At 40.6% G+C, this 21,986-nt stretch overlaps 1 protein-coding gene across 23 annotated transcripts in view; it reads right to left on the bottom strand.

Annotated features, from left to right (window-relative positions):
• Positions 1-10,751: 10,751 nt before the first annotated feature.
• Positions 10,752-21,986, bottom strand: part of FOXP1 (forkhead box P1) — a 1,122,086-nt gene continuing 1,110,851 nt past the window's right edge. For all 23 annotated transcript variants that reach the window (XM_073592053.1, XM_073592052.1, XM_073592058.1 and 20 more), the window contains one exon: positions 10,752-17,564. In XM_073592053.1, coding sequence (XP_073448154.1) covers positions 17,420-17,564 — 145 coding nt within the window. In that variant the 3' untranslated portion in view covers positions 10,752-17,419. The remainder of the gene's footprint in view (positions 17,565-21,986) is intronic.

Below are 21,986 nucleotides of genomic sequence, written 5' to 3'. Positions count from 1 at the left end.
TTGTCGCAGGAAAATTACATTTTATAAATGATTCTTATATTTTGTCACATGCTTGTCTTATTTGTTATAGAGGGTATGGGACCAACATCTTAGGATCTTGGTGTTGACAAGAAGATTTCAAGAAAATCTGCCACCAGATAAAATGTTTGTGTTTATTTTAATAAAGACATGAGTCTCGAGGTATATTTATTTTATTTATTTAAGGTACTTATATAGCGCCATCAATTTACGCAGCACTTTATATATTCATTGTACATTCACATGATTCCCTGTCCTCAAGGAGCTCACAATCCAAGGTCTCTTAAGCCTCGTACACACGGTACGATTGTTGGCCAACCGAGCGTCTGATTTTTGTCAAAAGGGCGTGTGCCAGGATCTTGCCTTGCATACTAATGGTACACAATTGTCGTGCCACAAAACGTAGTGATGTACAGCTCTTGAGCACCACCCTTTGGGCCCCTTCTACTAATTTCATGTTTGGTGAGCATTGATTCCGACCGTGCATGTTTGTACTTTGGACTTTTGTGTGACGGATTTTTTTACTGATCATACGAAAATCTGACGTCAAAGCGATGTCCGCCGAAAATTTAGTAGCCTGTCATCCAACATTTGTTGGCCGAAAGTTGGAGAACAATTGTCAAAAGGAGCGTACTAACAGTCAGACTTTAGGACAACAGTCTGTTAACAGACAATCCCCTGCCAACAATCGAACCGTGTGCACGAGGCTTAACTCACATTCAAACTTCTCCCCTCGCTATGAGAGGAATCCAAACCAAAAATCTCACCTTAACCACTTCAATGCCAGGCACTTAAGCACCTTCCTGCCCAGACCAGTTTTCAGCTTTCAGCACTGTCACTTTTTAAACGACAATTGCACGGTCATGCTACACTGTACTCAAACTAAATTTTTATCATTTTGTTCCCACAAATAGAGCTTTCTTTTGGTGGTATTTGATCACCTCTGCAGTTTTTATTTTTTGCTAAATGAATAAAAAAAGACCGAAAATTTGGAAAAAAAAAAAGTCTTTCTTTGTATTTGTTATAAAATTTTGTAAATAAGTATGTTTTCTCCTTCACTGATGGGCACTGATAAGGCGGCACCGATGAGGTGGCACCAATGAGATGGCTCTGATGGGCACTGACGATAGGCAGCACTGGGCACTGGAAGGCTGCACTGATGGGTACTTATGGGTGGCACTGACAGATGGCACTGATAGGCATCAATGGTGGCACTGGCAGGCATTTTTCATTGGGACTGATTGGCAGCTGCCTGGGCACTGATTGGCATTTCCCTGGTGGTGTAGGGTGGCATACCTGGTGGTCCTGTGTGGTGGCCATCCCTGATGGTCCTGGCGGCATCCTGGTGGTCCTGGGCGGGCATCCGAGAGGGGGCTGCACTGATAAACAATCAGCACAGACCCCCCCTGTCAGAAGAGCAGCCAAACGGCTCTCCTCTACTCGCGTCTGTCATACGCGAGTGAGGAAAAGCCAATCAACAGCTCTTCCTATTTACATTAGGCTTCTTTTTTTTAGGCTTTTCCCCCCTCTGTTTTTCCCTGGTGATCTGGCCAGTAACACACCTCCACACCTTACTGTGTTACTGAGGCACCACTCTGGATGAATGAGTACAGAGTGCAGATTTGAACAGCAGCATTTTCAGTCTGGGCAGAGGGGGGGGGGAGAGAATGTTAGAAGTACTGGCAGATTTAAATAGATGCATACATACATTTAAATACATTGACAAATTGTAGCTGAACTCCAGCTAATACATTATAATTAGTTGCAGAAAAACGTTTTTTTTTTCCTTTTGGGATAAAGGTTAAAGGTTTTACATAAATAAGGCTGATCACTTAAGAACCCCCTGGCAGCGTTAAATGGTCTGTCTCATCCCTGTAACTGCAAGAGAAGAAAAACAACAGACTTACTGGCTGAATCACCAGATAAAAATAGAAGAAAGCCAGATCGACTTGAACAGAGGTTTATGCCAACTTCGAACTTACCTTGTTTGAATATAGAACGAGTCATCTGCCCTGTCTCTGACCTCAATACCCTCCTAATAGCAGATCTTTGGCACCCATTTCGGCTGCATGATTTACCCCCCCAGTCTCAAGCTTCCTTATTAGCGTGGAGGTCCCTTCATTCTGCCTCTCATGACCAGATGTTTGACACTTTGCTGACGTTGGAGTCCTTGCTGACTTGATAAATAATGGTGCCCCTCATAGTTGGGAGGAAATCAGAGAGAAGTTTGGGAATCCCCCCTTCTGAACAATATACTTATCTAATGCCGCGTACACACGGTCGGACTTTTCGTCTACAAAAGTCCAACGGACGCCGACGGACTAAAGCTGGCTGGTAATCCGATCGTGTGTGGGCTTCTCCGGACTTTCAGCAGACTTTTTCAGCCTCAAATCCGACGGACTTTAGATTTGAAACATGCTTCAAATCTTTACGTCGTAACTACGACGGACCCCGAAATCCGCTCGTCTGTGTGCTAGTCCGACGGACAAAAACCCATGCTAGGGCAGCTATTGGCTACTGGCTATGAACTTCCTTATTTTAGTCCGGTGTACGTCATCACGTACGAATCCGTCTGACTTTTGTGTGGTCGTGTGTAGGCAAGTCCGTTCGTTAGAAAGTCTGCTGCAAGTCCGCCGAAAGTCCGCAGGAAGTCTGTCGGACAGGCTGTCGGACTTTTGTAGACGAAAAGTCCGACCGTGTGTACGCGGCATTAGAGTTTACCACCTTCTCTTATCATCCTCATACCTGGGTTTAGCCCAGATCTCCCCCTCTCACTCCCCTATGTGTTGGAGAGGCTGCGGTCAGAACGGTAATTTAATCCATATTCTGTGGTCATGTAAAACGTTGTAAATTATTGGATCTTATCGGAGGTGACGGGGATACAACTGAGACCTGATCTGGCTGTGGCAATCCTGAATCTGGATATTGACCTAATACCTAACCCAATGCATGCAGTGGTTATGCACATTCTCCTTGCAGCCAGGCTCATGGTAGCCAGACAATGGAAAGCTTAGAGTGTTCCCAACCCCTCAGAGGTTATCACCCCTCTAGTTAATCTCCACCATTCATATAAGAGAACTCTTGCATCATATAATGGCCAAGTCGGGACATTTGATAATCAGTGGCTCCCTTGGTCCCATTGGATTATTAGGTCAAACTTGTCTGTATGTATCCCTTAAAGCTAATATATATTCTGAAATGCTGTATATTGGAATCCATTAATTGTTGTCGATGTTTTGACACCCATGCTCTGGTGATTTGAGTTTAAGTTCTTGTATCTTTATATTTAGCTCTTTGACTTGACTGATTGTTTCCTATGCTTTATATATATATATATATATTTTTTTTTTTTATTTTATACTTCTTGTACCCGCTGGTAGCGGACAGTTTGTTGCCTTTTTAAAAACTCAATAAAAATCTACTGGCAAAAGAAAAAAATAGAAGAAAGACTTAAAAAAAGGAAACAAATACAGCCATCAAATCTAAGAATTGGTAAAATGCATTATTATAAATATCTGCTTTTGGGTTTAAATACTGCTTTAACTACTTATTTTACAGGATGAACTTTACATTCTTGTTCGGCAGCCAGCAACTGAAGCATATTGGGCAGTAAATTTGGGTCCCAATCTATAAAGGTGGGACTTCAATGACATGGCAGCAATTCTGTCACTTCCAATGGCTCCTTACAGTGACATCAACACCTTTTACCTCCACTTACTTATCTCCACTTACTTTAACACAGAAGTGAAGAAAATTAAGTCTGCTTTTTTTTTTTAAGCTTTTTGTCTGAGTATAGATCTAGGTTTGTCCGAAGCATGTCTAAATTTACTAAAGGCAAATGGGCTGTTCACCTTGCAAGGGAATTTACCCCAAAGCTTAAGGACTGTACACACAATATGAAGATCTGATGAAAAAATTTGTACGACAAGCTGTCTGCCGATTTTCAGACCGTTAATACGGTGCTTTCGACAGCCAATTTCAATTTTTCATCAGACAAAATCTGGATGTGCAGACTATAAAATTTTTGTTGGATATGAACTCAACGTCCGATTTTCGTTTCATTAGTATGGTTTTCATATGAAAAAAAAAACATAAGAGCAAGACTACACATGCTCAGAAACAAAAGAATACATACAAAACTATTCAACACATGACGTCACTTCTTACGTTGTATTCTGTCGTACAAAAATTTTCGTATTGTGAATAACCTCTTCACTTTCGACATGAGAGTAGCATGCCACAAAAAACGGACGTTCGGTCCTCCGAAAATCTAACCGCGCGTTCAAGGCTTTAGTGAATGTGGTGTACTTTCACTTTGCAAAGAATACCCACACACATGGAAAATTTAAAAAAACAGCCTTTTTGCTTGCACATGATTTGTTGAAGTCAGCAAAGCTCCACCTCATTCACTAAGCTTTGGGGTAAATTCCCTTGCAAAGTGAACAGCCTTCTTACATTTAGTAAAACAACCCCACTACCTCTGCTTGACATCTGTTGAAAGCAAGCAACTACTCTTTGGGTAAAATAGTACTTCTAATGTTCGTTTTTAAACTTTCCTCCTGATGGTTCGTGGTCATTCCCCCATGTTCTTAGCTACAAAAAAAAAAAAATACTGCCATCCTGAGCCTTAATGTATTTAAAGGCTTCAATCACCCCCCCCCCCTTTTCCTTTATTACACAAGACTGTACATATGTAGGATAGCGTTAGAGCAGTCCTTCATGCCTAACCCGCATCAAGTTTGACCCTGGCTTGGCAACCCGTGTATCCCACATACTACTGACTCTCACCTAACACTAAAAGCAACCTTGCTCCTCTTCCAGCCACTCAGACTGTGATACTCCCTGATGACTAAGTACTCTCCCACTGATGCCTGTACAACATAATCCCAAGTTTTACCAGAAATACGCCTTCCTTCTTATGGGCTTGGTGGACATCGGCCTTACTTCCCGCAAGCAATTTTTTTTTACCCACCACGCTTTCCACTTACTCCAAACTCTTATGCCGCGTACACACAAGCGGACTTTACAGCAGACTTTGCCCGGTGGACAGGATTTTATCTGACAATTCGATCGTGTGTGGGCTCCAGCGGACTTTTTCTCAAAAGTTGGACGGACTTAGATATGAAACATGTTACAAATCTATCCGACGGACTTGAGTCCGGTTGAAAAGTCCGCTCGTCTGTATGCTAGTTTGACGGACAAAAAGCCACGCTAGGGCAGCTATTGGCTACTGGCTATGAACTTCCTTATTTTAGTCCAGTGGTACGTCATCACGTACGAATTCGACAGACTTTGGTTGATTGTGTGTAGGCAAGTCCGTTCATTCAGAAAGTCCGTCGTAAAGTCTGTTGAAAAGTCCGCCGGGCAAAGTCTGCCGTAAAGTCCGCTCGTGTGTACGCGGCATTAGAAATGGACAGACTGGACCCCTTTCCCAGGTGGACTTATTTCCAGGTCTTTCATTTTGTTGCTCATAAACACAAGCACTTTACCAGGCCCCTGACTCAGTTTAAGCGCCTCTGTTACTCAGCATCTCCGCAGACTCATCGTATATCCCAGATTTTCCCCAATGCTGTTCCAAACATCGCCACAAGAACAAGAGTCTGCAACAGTGGCCTGGAATTAGGGACACAGAGACAGACTTCTGGGAAGAAGATTGGTCCCACATAAACACCAACCTCCTTAAAGGATCCCTTAATGTCAACATACAAGAAATCAACTATAAACTGCATAGTTGGTAGTCTCCATGCCATCTTCCCCAACATACCCAACACTTTTTTGCACAGGGATGCTTTTAAATATTTGGTGGTCCTGTTCCCAAATACGCCTTTTTTGGAAGGCTGTGCATTTGACAATCAGAAAACAGAGCAGGATCTGCCGCTCCAACCAGCCACTTTCCTCCTCCACCATAGGGATATGTCCCCCTCCTAAATACAAACAATTCATTACAATTCACCCGCTGAATGCAGCCAAAACGCTTATCCCCATAATACTGGAGATCCACTTAGACCCCGGGACTATCCAAATGGTTCCTTCATGTTAATCAGGTGGAAGAGTTGGAAGAGCTGGTGCACATGCGCAATGAAACGATGTCCTCATATCTCTCTACATGGACGAAATGGTTCCCATTTAAGGATTCTGACCTTTACAAACTTCACCACCCCCCGTCCCCCCTGAAAGATCTGTCCTGGATTTCGACCTCCCACTGATCTAGTAGGTCTTCATCCTGTTTCAAAAGGACCACCTGTTGAGCCGGCCAACATTCCCTGGAGGTTTTCGCCCCCTACATTCCTTTTGCGCCATTAGCAATCATTTTCACGGACCTTTATATGAAATCCCCTCCCACCCGAGCGTGATTTTCATGCCTTTGCCATCTGGTTTGTCATTCTATTTCCCCACTTTCTACCAGATGCACCTGGGTTCTTACAGTTGGCGATGGCCCACCTTCACAAGTTCATCGTTCGTTAATCTTACATTTGTTTACTATAACCAAAGGACGATTTCGACTTATTACTATTGTCTTTCTCATACTGCCTACTCTGCAGTGTAATTGTATACGGTTTGTAATTGCCCCTGTCGGATGATTTCTGTAATGTTCTGTTGGCTTTACTCAATAAAACATTTATGGAAAAAAAAGACTGTACATATGAAATTCCCGCAGTAGGTTTTGTCCCTCAGACCTTTCACCATTTTTGCTGCCCATCTCTGGACTCATTGGGAGAGATTTACTAAAACTGGTGCACACAGAATCTAGTGCATCTATACATGGTAACCAATCAGCTTCTAACTTCAGCTTGTTCAATTAAGTGTTGCCAATAAAACTTAGACGCTGATTGGTGACTATGCAGAGCTTCACAAATTTTGTAAGTGAGGTTTCCAGAACAGGATACTATTCTAGATAAGGTATAATTAGGGAATCAGTGCTTCCTTCCTCCAGCTGGTGATCCCTCCACTGATCCCCCCCTCCCTAGAATTCTATTTTATTCCCCCACTGCCAGGACGCACTGTTTGCTCATGTTGCAATCATATGAAATAAGCACCCCAAATCTTATTTTCCCTGTGTGTCTGGCCAACACGGTACACCCAATATTATATTCAATCAGAGGATGCTTTTTTACCCCCAAGTGCTTTATTTTACATTTAGAATCTTGAATTGCAGTTTTCACTGCTTTGACCAATCCTCCAGCAATGCCAAATCTACTGAATGTTTTACAGATTGAATTTCCTTCCGGTGTCATATTGCTATATTTTTAACATAAGCCTCTGCAGCAATCCTTAGGCCCCTTTCACACGAGCAGGTTGGTGCGGCCACCAGATTCCTGCGGCAAGAATCTTCAGATTCTTGCTGCTGGAATGACTGGGTTATGCGCATTTAAGCTAACAGCAGGCTTACGGCGCAGATGCTGTTCCCATATAGCCGCACACAGAGGGGTTAGTTGCGGATAGGGACATATGTTCATGCCTGGACACAGTCAGCTGCATTGCTGCTGATCGCATCACCCGGTCATTCCAGCAGCAAGAATCCGTAGATTCTTTCTGCAGGAATCCGGTGGCCGTGCCAGTCTGGCTGTCTGAAAGGGGCCTTTCTCTTAGGCGTCCTCTTTAAAATACTGTAGGTTTGAATAAAATCTACTCACCTGATTTCAGATGATTTGGGGCTTTATTGTTACTTCCACATTTTTATCGTGAAGGGTTTTAATGTGTGTCATGAGGTTGCTAAAGTATGCTATGGGGTTGGTTTGCTAAAAAAACAAATAGGCTGCCAAAGATTTTTTTTATTGCAGAAGAGACATACTTTTGTCTCCTCTGCAATAAGATATTCTTGCCTTTCTCCTTAAAACAGTTTACACTGTACAATAGCCTGCATATGTACAGTTCAGTGTACAATTCTCACATCTGCCTGGTGCCAGCATGAGTTATGTCATCCAGTCCAGGCCAATGAAATTGGGTGAAGAGCCCAAATCCAGAAGCAGCCATCGAGAAGATATGGACACCAGTGAGGGAGCCTGCGAATGTTGCATTGCTGAAATGGAGGCAAGGACAGTGGGGACGGAAAGTATTCAGACCCCCTTAAATTTTTCACTCTTTGTTATATTGCAGCCATTTGCTAAATTCATTTATGTTCATTTTTTTCTCTCAATGTACACACAGCACCCCATATTGACAGAAAAACACAGAATTGTTGACATTTTTGCAGATTTATTAAAAAAGAAAAACTGAAATATCACATGGTCCTAAGTATTCAGACCCTTTGCTCAGTATTTAGTAGAAGCACCCTTTTTGATCTAATACAGCTATGAGTCTTTTTGGGGGAAAGATGCAACAAGTTTTTCACACCTGGATTTTGGGATCCTCTGTCATTCCTCCTTGCAGATCCTCTCCAGTTCTGTCAGGTTGGATGGTAAACGTTGGTGGACAGCCATTTTTAGGTCTCTCCAGAGATACTCAACTGGGTTTAAGTCAGGGCTCTGGCTGGGCCATTCAAGAACAGTCACGGAGTTGTTGTGAAGCCAGTCCTTCGTTATCTTAGCTGTGTGCTTAGGGTCATTATTTTGTTGGAAGACAATGACCCTAATATAGTTCCGCCAAATGAAAGGATGGCAACCTCAAAAGCTAGTGAGAAATGAAACCTTTTATATGTTTTCCCTACTGATTCATAGCAATCAGGAACCTAGATCACTTTTGTGTTTATTAAGAGACCTCATCAATGGACCATTTCAACAAAAATCTTCCCATAAGATTATATCTGCATTTAGAGTGTATTTTAGTCATGTTATTTATATGCAAAAGTTGTGAGACTGCTGCTGAGCACTGCCTTTTTTAATGTGCTCTCAGTAGCCCCAGCAGACACACAGACGTCACTCAAGTGTATATGGTATTGCCCTTTACTCCTCTCCCACCACCTACATAAGGCTGGGTTCACACTTGCCGCGGCTCACAGCAGGGGTCCGGTGTGTCCTTGTACACCGATCCAGGTGCGACTTAGATCCGAATTTCTGCCTGAATTCTCACCTGAAATGGAACCAAAGACGCACAGGACCCTTTTCCAGTGCACTCCGTGGCTGCCACAGAGAATCCATTGAGAGCCGGCCACACTCTCCTGTCATGCGAATTGTATGCGGTGAAAACCCTCATCCAATTCACATCAGTGGGAATCCAGCCTAAAAGGTTATTTCGGTAGGTGGGGGGGTCACATTTTTGGAGCTGGCAATCACAGACCTAAATTAGACACTCCCAGAAGAGAGAGTTAAAATCTGCACGTAGAGAGGGGGATGTGATATGGAGTTTAGGGCACATTGCAAAACACTTGTGGAAAGGAAAAACACTGCAAATGAGCATTTTAAATATGTATTCTTCTTACCTGCAAATTTTAAAGTGGAACTAAACTCTCTCAAACTTAACTATTTTTAATCCTTTCTAAAAAAAAAACAAAAAAAAAACTCAATTGGTTTCTGGTCTAGGCCAGAAAGTTGTCACACATCCCTGGAGTCTTCTGTACATTTATTATTATTTCAGGTACTTATATAGTGCCGTCAATTTACGCAGCGCTTTACATATACATTGTACATTCACATCGGTCCCTACCCTCAAGGAGGTTACAATCTAAGGTTCCTAACTCCCATTCATATACTAGGGCCAATTTAGACAGAAGCCAATTAACCTACCAGCATGTCTTTGGAGTGTGGGAGGAAACCGGAGTACCCGGAGGAAACCCACACAGGCACAGGCAGAACATGCAAACTCCAGGCAGAGGGTGTTTTGTGGTTGGGATTCGAACCAGCGACCCTTTTTACTACTAGGCAAGAGTGCTACCCACTACACCACTGTGCCGCTCAAGAATATGTTATTTTCCTTTCATGGAAAAAAATTTATTATTGGACCGCACAGTGGTGTAGCTAAGCTCATACTTCTGCCTGCATGCCTGGCCTAAGGGCAGATGGATTCCGGGAAGTAAATGCCCTTACTCGAGATGACTACAGCTAAGGGGTGCTTATTAAAGCAAAATAAAGCATGGAGACATGAACCGATGGGTGGGTTTCCTGAATATTAAAAGTAAATTAAATAGTGTTTTCAGTTTGTGGTGCTCACATATCGTTGAATTCAGCTTTAAGTCATTGACAGGGTTTCCTTAAAGCGGGAGTCCGGCGACCAATCTTTATTTTTTTTTTTTAGGTCATTGAGACACTTTGCTAATCCCAAAATAATACTCACAGTTTGGGTGTAATATTTTCGCCTCTGTCTGTTTTCGTACTGAAGAATAACTTAAAAAATGTGATGCTGGCTGTTTCCATCTTGCTTGTGGGCATGTGAAGCCCACAAGCATTGATTTCCTGGATGCGGTGAATGCTGTTCATTCACAACTTGATCATGTGCATGATCATTGTTCCCGCACTGAATCTTGGGAAGCCTGACACTAAGCTCCCAGGAGACAGTGCAGCGCCGGGGAAAGGCAATAAACACGCCTACTCCCATGGGAGGAGAGACAGGAAGTGCCACAATAAAGTACAATATAAAGGTAATTACAGCGATAAAAAAAATTTCGTGTGGCATTCGAACATCTATGCAATTAACTGAAGGGGGTAAGATTAAGTTAAAAATGTGAGTGGAACCCCGCTTTAACAATTAAGTTGCCACGGATGCCTATAATTCCATTTATGTGCCATATAATAATTTTTCAGATCTTTTAACACTGCACACTAAACAACATCAAAAGACAGGACAACAGAAACTACCAGTGTGAACAACCAGCATTTTTATTGCATTTGAGAATGCTATACTGTCAGTAATCAGTACTGACTACACAACATTTTTTTTTTTATTGTCTGTATTAACAGACATGGAATGATGAAATTACAGTTGATGTAAGGAATGAGTTTTTTTATGCCTTTTCAAAACAAAATTATCTCGTTTACTGGCAGCACATACACATGAAGCACCACGCTAACTATCCAGACTGTACCATTGTCATCAAGGCTTATTAGTTGTCATAAGACTGTGTACTTGGGTTGGGCCAATTTTGCATACCCTGGAAAATCTGGTTTTGCAAACCTTAAAGCAAGTGCTTCATAATAAAAGTAAACAAATATTTTACAGAGTATTAGTTACATTTAAAAAATGTCAGGATTAAAACCACGTATAAGCAACTTTTTTATGTTTTATAAATCACATTTTTTTTTTTTTTTTCAGTTGAAGAGATCTGACTTGTCTTCTCCAAAAATGAATTTAGTTTCTATACGGGTGTAAAAAAAAAGAAATGGTCTCAATGATACAAATCAACCTAAGCCTTGATTTCAAATCTCACATTTTGTAAGATTCAGAAATGCAACTTTTTCTTTGTTGTTGTTTTTTTTAATTTTATTTATTTTTGTTAACAAGGCAGAAAAAATAAGAGAAGGCTTGTTTGACTCATTCCTGACAGCAGTTTACCTGATACATGGTACTACTTTGCTAATGTACGCTTTTCTTTGAGAAAAAAAAGAACATGTAACAAATTGTCTTTACATCTTGGCACCTTGTAAAGTATTTTTTTTTTTTAATACAAAAGTTTAATAGTTTGACACTCCCCAATAATTATTCAAGACTTTACTGATAAACTTTTGAATGTCTGAGCCCAGGAATCATCATGCAAAATATTTACTGCAGGAGGAGAAAACACTTTAAAACATTTTTTTTTTTTTTTTTTTTTACTTTTTTAAACATATGAACCATTTTTTTTTAAGACGGCCAGAAAAGGCAGTGGTTGAATAACATAAAAGGGTTGGAAATTATAAAAAAAAAAAATAAAAACAGCAAAAAACACAAGAACTGTACAAAATCATTGATCAATGATAGAAAAAAAAAATCCTGTCAACTATGTTACAAATTGAAAGCAAAATAGTCAGGGAATTTCTCCCACCTTGTCAGCAAAAGTCATCCATATTTTTTTTTTTTTTAAGCAGGGATAACTAAATATTGTACATATGCAGCTTGTTTCTGCAATTGTTACATACAGTAGTTTTTTTTTTCAAAGCTATTTTAGTATAGTTAATATAAAGCAGTTGCACAACAAAGCAATGGTGTTTGACAAACAAATATGTGTTCATTCCTTGCAAGGAATGTTTTGTAGAAAGAAATAAAAGAAAAAAAAATATATATATATATTACCAACCTTGCCCTCCCCCCTTTAAATACAAATGGTCACACAGACAATTTATGTACATTATGAGGGACTTAAAATAATGGCAAAAATGTTTGCAAAATTTTTTTAAAAATACATACATAGTGGAGATTGCTGTATGATTAAGCCTGAGTTTTTCAGTTGGTCTTTACACAAGTCTTAACACTTGCATGATATGTAAAAGTGAATGTTTATATATTTTTTTAATTTTTATTTTTTTTATACGTTTGTTGTAAAGTAAGCATGCAAGACATACATTTAAGTGCAACTTAGTGAAATGTAACTGTGTTTTAGTCATTCCATAAAGGGCTGAACTGAGGTATGCTTACTGTTACTCATGCCGAGTTATTTTTACGCCCACCTATTCATGCCAAGTATGAAAAAGTCCACCAACTCTCTATCCCCTCTTCTGAGTTTTGAAAGAACCAAGTGAACCAGATATTTAAAAGAACACTGGGCTACGTTTTTTTTTTTAGCATATTCTTAGCTTTTCTCTCTTAAACCAAGCCACTCCATTGTAAAAGAAAATTAAAAGTAAGTATATATATTTTTTTAAATGAATATATACCCTTCATACACAGACTAGATGGAGCGAACGCTAACTCAAAAGTAACTGAACATTTTATATTTTTTGGGGGGAGGCATAGTGGGGTGAAGGGCTTCCTAAAGAAATTTTCTTCTACGTATATGCGGATATATCCAAATATTTAAACTTAAAATAATACAAAATGTATGTATTATGTATGGGATCTGTTTTCTAAATAGCTATTTCCCTAATTTATCTATTTATAGAACTGTTTTGCCCTAAGATTATGAGATAACTGATGAAATTTGGATTTTGCATCAAATCGTGTTTTGGTATCTTCGGAAAAGTGCTTTGGGAATTTTGTTTGCTTTAACTTTATTTTATTTTTTTTTTATTTATTTCTTTTAAATAGCTTATATACAATAAAGAAAATAAAAAGGAAAACAAACGTGCATTTAATATTAAATACAATTTTAAAACGAAGAGGGTTTGAACTGCACAAAGCCACTTTAGCTGAAAAGCAACACGTAAGTATTATTGATCGAATTTGTGTTAAACCAATCGAAGCTAAAGTCTATTTGCTAGGAGTTACATCTTTCTGCAATCGAAAGCAGTATTACCATAAATAACCTTATATCTGTGTATTCTTTGGAAAAAAAAAAGTTGTCAGTTGAGCAATGAGTGTAGTATTTTTTAAGAGCTTTGAATAACCTATTACAAATGTCATGTGGTTAATGCATGTGTTGGCAGTTAACATCGTAAATGGTCAGATTCCGTAATTCTATAGGCTTCAGGGCCGGTTCACACCATGAATTGCACAGGTATGCATTGTGCATCCCTATGTGATTCACATGAGATCTAGGTGCAGTGCAATTTAAAGCCCATTCATTCGAATGGGCTGACATTGGTGCAGTCCGCTGCAAACGTAGTATATGCACTACTTTACAAAACACCCAGCAACCGGATCACATGGTACCACCCGTACAATAGCAATCCAGTGCAGGCAAATGCACTTTTGTTTGGCGTGTTGCTAACACTGACACCTAATGCAAGGAACGCAGCCTTCCCACACGGTGTCAACTGGTCCTCAAGCCCAATTGAACGTTCAGTTCTTAATCAGCTAAGTGTGAGAAGTCTTCTAAAGAAAACAGCCTCAGCCTGAGTAGAAAAGCCTGTCCCCTGCCAGCATACTGCATAGGAGAACCTCTGTTTGGAAGTGGTGGTCTCTCTGCAGAGGATCTGACACACCCCCTGTTGAGTTAGTCCACTCCACTCAGCCGGACACCTGAGCTTTGCTGATTACAGGGCTATAGCTCTGATGTGTGCTGGACTTCTGCAGACAGACTGCTGCTTCCACACACAGATCAAGGGGTCCTCCTCTATTGCCTGTTGGCATGCTTGGGCTGTGGTTGCTTGTCTTTACACACCTTTTTGTTTTCATGCACCTTGAATGCATTTGGCTGACTAAACTGGAAGTTCATTTGGGCATTAAAACTGAAAATATAGAAGGCTTAAAAATGTCAACTTTCTAAAAGATAGTCAAATTGTTCCCAACAATCAATATTAGTTTTTAGATGGTTTGGTCACACAGAAAAAAAAAGTTAATTTAAAAAAATAAAGAAAAAAATACTTTGGTTTGAAAATAGGTTGATTTTGGAATGAACAAATGGGAGCAGAAACCTATTAAAGAAATCATAAACAATATCAATATCCCCCTCTAGATTTCACATGTCTTCTTTGATCAACAACAAGAGGATATTTGGTTTGTCTAAAATACAGGTAAAGCATAACACAAACAACATAATTTATTTTTAAGTAAAATCTTTGGTAGTTGTAGGGCTGTCATGAACTGTAAGGGCAACCGTAAAACTAATCCATTTGCCATTGTTGAAATATGAGCAATAAAATCACGCATATGCATGTTAAGAATCCTACTCTACCAATCAGCTTTGCTGTTGATATCTGTTCTTAAATTCTGGGTTTTCACAACAGGCGCCTCCTGCATGAAAGTATCTGAAGGAAGAACAATCCTTGTTACCAGGAAAAACCAGATTCTTCTCTCGTTTTATGCTTGCAGGGTGGAAACAAAAGAAACATTTTTGCTAGGACACTTTTAATGCAGAGTGCTACATGTTATCAAAGAGGCCCCTAAGTTGTTTCCCTCAAAGAACTGCAAGTACTTCCAGCATCAAAGAAAAATAAAAAAAAAATCTACTGAAAAAGTGGCGAAAAGAAAAAAAAAGGGGGGGGGGGGGGGGGCCACCAGACAGTGGTGAAAGACTAGAGCGTTATATCATTTAGAAGGGCAGTCCCATGAAAACTGTTCACAGTTGGATCACACCTTCCTTAACAAAGCTGCAAAAAGATACCTGGGGAGCAGATATGGCTTGAAGTATCACCTAATGATGGCACCATTAATGTTACAAAAAGAAAAAAATTCTAACAATGACTTTTATGCAGCTATAACAAAAACATGTCCCTGCAATAACTAAAATAGATGACAAAGTTGTAAGATCCAGATAGGTGTGTGTGTGTGTGTGTGTGTGTGTGTGTGTGTGTGTGTGTGTGTGTGGGGGGGGGGGGGTCACATAACAAGTCTGAACAGTGCAAAATGCATGTATCCCATTTTTGTTCCCCAGCTTTTATGTTCTGTACACACACCATCCAGTCTGGTTTGTAGTTTAAGGGCTCGTTGAAAAGCCTACCTGTGGACAACTCAAGTGGCTTATGTGTGAAGTTCTAATAGCTATGCCTTCCTTTATGTCTATATAATAAACACTTTAAAACACAAGTTAATTGCTTATAAAGACCACCAGCCATGTTAAAGCAGTTGTTGCTTGTGTTTATTACTAAAGAACCTTGGGAGGTACCAAGGCAAAGTATTCAGACTTGGTTCTCCGTTTTTCCATTAAAGGCCTTCCCAATTTTTCAATTTTGGTTGACATTTTGCCACTGCAATTTACCATTTGATGGACAGTAACAAAATCATTCAAAAAAATCTTCTTACCAAAAAAAAAAGAAAAAAAGCTATTGCTTATGGGATTGCCTAGACACTTACATTTTGGATTTGGCACAGCGTTATGTATATCTGGTTTTACCAGGTTTATGAAAACACACACCTGACCTGTTTCTGTTTTTTGTATTGTATAGGTTGTAATACACACCTGCACAATTTTACCTAAGCTCTGTCCTGATCCATTTATTTTCCTTAGGAATGGTATTTTATGTTGCCCAGGTCTTCAAATACTGCGCTACATGTAGATAATGACCTGCTTCTGCTATTGGCTGATTTACATTGATGTAGTAAAGGGAAAAAAAACATATGTTTAAACAGATAAACACTTAATCTTGCCAAAAATCTCCTTTGCACACCGGTGCCTTTTTCTACGTATGCCAAATTGACATATTACCTCCTACTGGCCTTTCTATATATATATACATACATATCTCCAAGGCCTTTTTATACATAACATGGACAGTGCTCTTCAACCAATATTTCCTGCCAGGGCCTTGTAACCAAGCACAGAGAATCCTAGAAGAGGAAATATCCACGCCATTTACATGTAGATCATCTCAGTTTTTTCTTAAATTTCTGAGTGTGTTTCAGTACTGGACATACTACATTCTCCCAGATCTTTAGTACCCGATAATGGAGAAAGTGGAGAGCTGCATAATGCCTTGTGCTGTTGTTAATGTGTATTGTGACCAGTTGAGTTCACTCTGACTAACTATGCTAGTAAATACTGCTATCCAGGAATGAATTTGTTGCCACTTTGTGGCATTTTCTATGGCTTTTATTCATTCTTGTTTTTACCAAATTCTACCAGATTTTCATTTCCCCTATAAGGGCAGTTTTTGTTTTGGGAAATTTTATGATGAAATGGTAAATATATTATTATTATTTTTTTTGTTTTAACTTAGATTTTTTTTGAGTGTCTGAAAGAAATGTGATTGCAACTTAAGCAAACTACAATGCATGACAGAAAATGTTTGAACAGTTGAAAGACATTCGGCATCATATAATAAAAACAACTATTAACATTCATCACAAAGTACAGAAAACATTATGCCTCCAAGAGGTCTTGGGCCTGAAGCAGAGGCCTGAGGTCAGAACTTAAATTGGTGTAGTACAATAAAAATAAAAGCAATACATTAAGAAGTTTGGGATAATTACTATGCCTCTCCCTCTGTCCCATACATATATAAAAAGGTCACCCCTCCCATCCCATATGGAAGCAAAAGAATTGATTTAAAGGCAGTGATAATCAGAACTACATGCAGTACTGTGCAAATACATTGTCCATTGGAATCCTTAAAATCTGGGCACAGGGGATGACCTGCAGATTAGACGCACATGCTTATATCGATGTCCTCAGTGTCCGTTTTGGCAGAACAACAGTCCAAAAAGTCTGCTGTATGTGAAGAAGTGAAATCGGTTTAGCAAATTTACAACACTGATGTTGACTGTGAGAGAGGAAGTTGCAAGTACCAAACAAGTCGATCCAATGCACAGAGTACAAATTCCTTTTTTTCTTCAACAAAAAGTAGAAAAATCAAAAATACTCCCAAATGGGAAACTTGATGGCACTAAGAGTTAACACATGTCAAAGGTTTCAGATTAGGCTGGGAAATCTCCAGACTGTACAATAATGGAGATGTAACCCAAGCCTTGAACTGTCTTCATTCTCAGGATTGTGAAATAATGCATGAGTTATTTTTTTTTACTCCATGTCCTCATTTACTGGTTCATCTTCATAATCTCTGTCAGGGTCAAAGTCAGGACTGTGGTTAGCTGTTGTTACTAGCGATAGTGGCCCTTCATTCTCGTCGGGATCCAGTGGTTCTTCTTTAACATGTACGTGGTGCCTATAGGTAAAGACAAAAAAGGAAATCTGTAAATAGATCATGTTATGGTTGCAGTACCAGATGGTAATTGTCCATATATTTTATTTAAGTAGCTCTAAGCCCGTTGTGCCGAGTCACTTTTCTACTGTATGTCTTCTATAAAACTTAATAAAAATAATTTTACAAAAAAAAAAAACAAGTAGCTCTGAATCCAAACCTTTAGGCTGGGTTCACACTGAGGAACGGAGTGGCTCACAGCAGGGGTCCGGTGCGTCTCCATTCACTTTTTCAGGTCCGATTTCAGCTCGACTATTTGGCTGAATTTGGACCAGAAAACGCACGGGACTCCTGTGCAATTCGCACCGGAGCCACTCCCGAGATGTGTGAACCGACTCTATAGAGAGCCAGTCATAATCTCCTGACATGCAAATTGGAAGTGGAGAAATCCTGCATCCAATTCGCATTGGTGTGAACCCAGCCTAAGTGTCAGGAATCAGCAGCAGAGATGGCCGGATCTGTATGGCTACACTAAGGGAACTGGGATCAGACTGTGTATGCGTTTCGGCTCAGGTCACACTAGCGATCAGGCACAGCAGCCCATTCATTTGAATGGGCTGCTGTGCCTGAGTTTCCCACAGGAAAAAGGTGCATGCACTTCTTTAAAAACGCGGCTCAGGGAAACCACATGGTCTTTTTGACCTTATGATTTCCTTGCAGTTCCCACATCCGCAAACGCGCTGCGGGCTGACATGTATGGGGGTTACATTCAGAATGAATGGCAGCCCCGTGCATCTTGTAAGAGTAGTGCAATTTGGCTGTGGGTGCAGGAACAAGTGCAATTCCTGCACCTGCAACCAGCCTGCAGGTTGTGGGCAAGTGTGAACCGAGCCTAAGTGAGATTTATTTACAGTCAAACAAAATACTTCCAAACACCAGCACACAGCAAACATGAAAATATAAGTGAACAAAAAAACAACTATATACAAAATGGGGAACACTAAAAAACAGGGGAAAACTGGTGGTGCAGGGAGCAGATGGGAAGGGGGAAACAGGGGATCAGGAACAAGGGGAGCAGGGCAGGAAGCAAGAGCAGGATCTAGGCAAACCAGATCTGGCAGCAGCAAAACACTGGAGCGAAAGGCACTTAGTAGGGGAGGACCTAAATACCTTCCCAGCAGCCAGCATCAGGTGAAAACTGATTACTGGGGTCTGCTGGCTGCTGGGAGACACCTACTGGTGGACACAAATTACAACCTTCTGCCCAGGGAACCATGGTGCTACCAGCAGATGACCCAGGTCCTGACATTTAGTTTTCTAAAGTAAAGTGCTGCAGATCTCTTTTAATGACTTCCTATCTATATGCACTTGCTCAAGTCATTGTTCAGGACTGGTTTACTATCAGTCACAACGGTGGGCTATGCTTGCACAATTGCGGTCCACACAGCCATTTTCCGCCTCAACCAGTGGCACATGTGACAGGGCAACAATATGGGAGCATAACTGGGAGACAATTGTCACCCCATAACAGAAAATGTCTAAACAAGAGCTGCAAAAAAAAAACCCTTGGGTCCTTTCATATTACATGCATAAATAACGTATTTATCTTTCCTGTTTAGACCCTTAAGTGTTAACATTCAATCAGGTTGAACACATTTTTGTCAATTCTTACTAATCTACTAGAGGCTTGAACAGCAGATAAAACCCCGGGGGAAAAGGTTAAGCGTGCAAAAATCCCTGAGGTCAAGGATTTTAACCACATAAGGTATATAGAGCTTTATTAATGAATGAATTTCAAATACTTCAAAATGATATACATTAAAATGCACCTGTTATAAAAAACATATGGGACCTGTATTTGGAGACTTGTTTTTGTAGGTACACGCTCCAGGGCTTGTTATCCGTGCCTCACTGCTTGGTACATCATCAAACCAGAACAGGCATAAACATATAAGGTGTCAAAGCAATTGATATACAAATGCTTGTTCCAGATCAGTGGATATCAAGCAGTGAAGCAAAGAGAACACTAGAAGCCCTGGAACATGCACCTGCAAAAACAAATCAACAGTGTCTGTTTCTGACATGAAAGGTTCCTTTTAATGTTTCCAAATTATCCATTTTTTCCAACCAATACAACTACCTCTTCTTTTCACAAAGTACCCTCAGTCCACCTAAATACATACAGAGTGACTAGTCTGCTAAAATAATGTGTTTTAACAATTAGGATCCCACAGGACAACATTTACATTTTCACATTTTGTTTTCAGCAACACCATTATACCAGGTAGCATTGATATAGTAAGAATAATTCATATTTAATCATTGTCATTAATATAAAAGACTCATTAATGTTATTTATGACACAACCAAACAGTCGGCAGACAAATTAAACAAGACTTCATAAAGTAAAAGTGGGAATTATCGGGCCACGGAGCCGCTTGCCGAGGCTGGGGGTAATCATTGCTTAATGTGTGTTCTGCTTCTCTAGTTAACATGCAGAACCTGTGAGCCAACTCTCTAGAGGATGACCCCAAGTGAGGTTCTATCATTAATCAACTTCAAGCACAACACTACGAGGAGACACCATGATACATGCTTTAAACTCCAAATTAATGCATATTTTTACAAACTGTCAATAAAGGAAGAAAAGCTCTGCCAGGAAACACAAACGGAGAAGGGGAGAAAGGAGAAAAAAACGCCTCGCTCAACACAACAATGTGATAAGAGAGCCCAGTCCTAACGAGAATAATAACACTGTCAGCTGTAAACAAGGGAAAACATGATCCCTAGCTCATGGTGGGCAAAAAAGGACGCACTTGGGAGATGCGAACTGCCAAATTCCCCATTATAGAAGAGCATATGAATAACCCACGGGGGAATAGGGCTGATCGTACATAACAGCTATGATAACAAGAAAGAAACGCCGAGCGTAAATCATATTTACAGGCCTGACTTTACAAACAGCAATTACTTTTCCACTGCTGAGTGGCTTTTGTCATGCAAAATACTGCAAATGCGTAAACACCGCCTGGCCTTTGAAACGGTGAAGGGAAGTGTCATTTTATTGACATTATCTAACATTAGAGATGAGAAGCAGAAAGAAAAGCTCCTGTTCGCTTATGATACAATTGACTTTCCAAGGCAATGCTTAAAAATAGGAAGCCTTAATGAATTAGACTCCTACTCCCCTTGCTTACTGGGTTGCACCCCCCACCCACATACCTACCTTTGTTAACATTAACTCTTCCAAAAGATGCAAAGTACTATTATATTATATGGAGCCAAATGCTAGGTATGAGATTACTAATCAAATGGACCATTTTTTTTGTTTAAATTTAAATCCCAGGCAGATGGCCACCATTGAGGAGCCATATGAGTCGTTCACTGAAACTATGAGGCCTTGTTCACATTGGCTGCAGCTTGTACGAGAGCAGTGTGTACAGGAAGCTTTTGCTAAGTGTTTGCCAAGTCTTTAAAGCTTCCCCTCTTGTACAGTTATACAGGCTCCACTCTCATACTAAAATTGCTTTATTAGATTTCAGAAGCTGCAGAAGGTCATCTATAGCCTGTCTCACTTTGGCCTGTTTCAGATGGGCTTTAGCTTGTATAACAGCAGTGTGAACAGTAAGCTGTATTGCCTCAAGGAGATAAAAACACTTACTGGAAGCAGTAGGTGAATAGGCTCATCAGAGTCATTAAAGTTACTGAGTCGCAGCGGTGTCCATGAGGTGTCCAGCGGGCTCTATTCATGTGAGGAGTCTCTGTGTCGGCAGCAGCACTGATATGGGGGATCCTTGGCTGGCCAGCAGTGGAGAACCATGGAGGGTGGAAGCAGGAAACGCAAGTGGCGTTGACGAAACCAGCAGGGAGCGCAGAACCTGAAAGCAATTCAGAAGGGGCAGGACTTGTTTCGGAGCATGCCCATTGGCTCCTTCTTGATGCCAATGGGCATGCTTTGAAACGTGCCCCGCTCCTTCTGACCTCACTTCTGGGTCCTGTGCGCCACTCTGTTTCAAACAGCGCCGCTTGCTCTTCCTGCTTCCACCCTCCAAGGTTCTCCATTGCTGGCCGGCCAAGGATCCCCCATATCAGCGCTGCTGTCGACACAGACTCCTCACATGGACAGAGCACGCTGGACAGCGCTAAGACTCAGTGACTTCAATAACCCTGATAAGCCTTTAAAACTACCGCTTCTAGTAAGCATTTTTATCTCCCTGAGGCAATGACGTACCTGTAGCTACTGCACTTAGAAGCGCCTTTTACTTTTGTTTCCATTAGAGAGCTGCTTCCCTCTCCTTGAAGTGCCGATAAAGTGTCTATCTTCGGGACTACCTACCTCTTTCCCCAGCCCCCCCCCCTGCCTCAGTGTGGTCCATTGCCAGCCAGTTTGTTCCCCCAGAGCGCACAGTTTTCTCTTGTCTTGAACAGTAAGCTTTGACAAAGCAT

The sequence above is a fragment of the Aquarana catesbeiana genome, linkage group LG07 (assembly GCF_042186555.1).
Source record: "Aquarana catesbeiana isolate 2022-GZ linkage group LG07, ASM4218655v1, whole genome shotgun sequence".
Lineage (NCBI taxonomy): Eukaryota > Metazoa > Chordata > Amphibia > Anura > Ranidae > Aquarana > Aquarana catesbeiana.
Note: the sequence above shows the minus strand (reverse complement) of the source record. Positions and strands in the feature narration are given on the sequence as shown.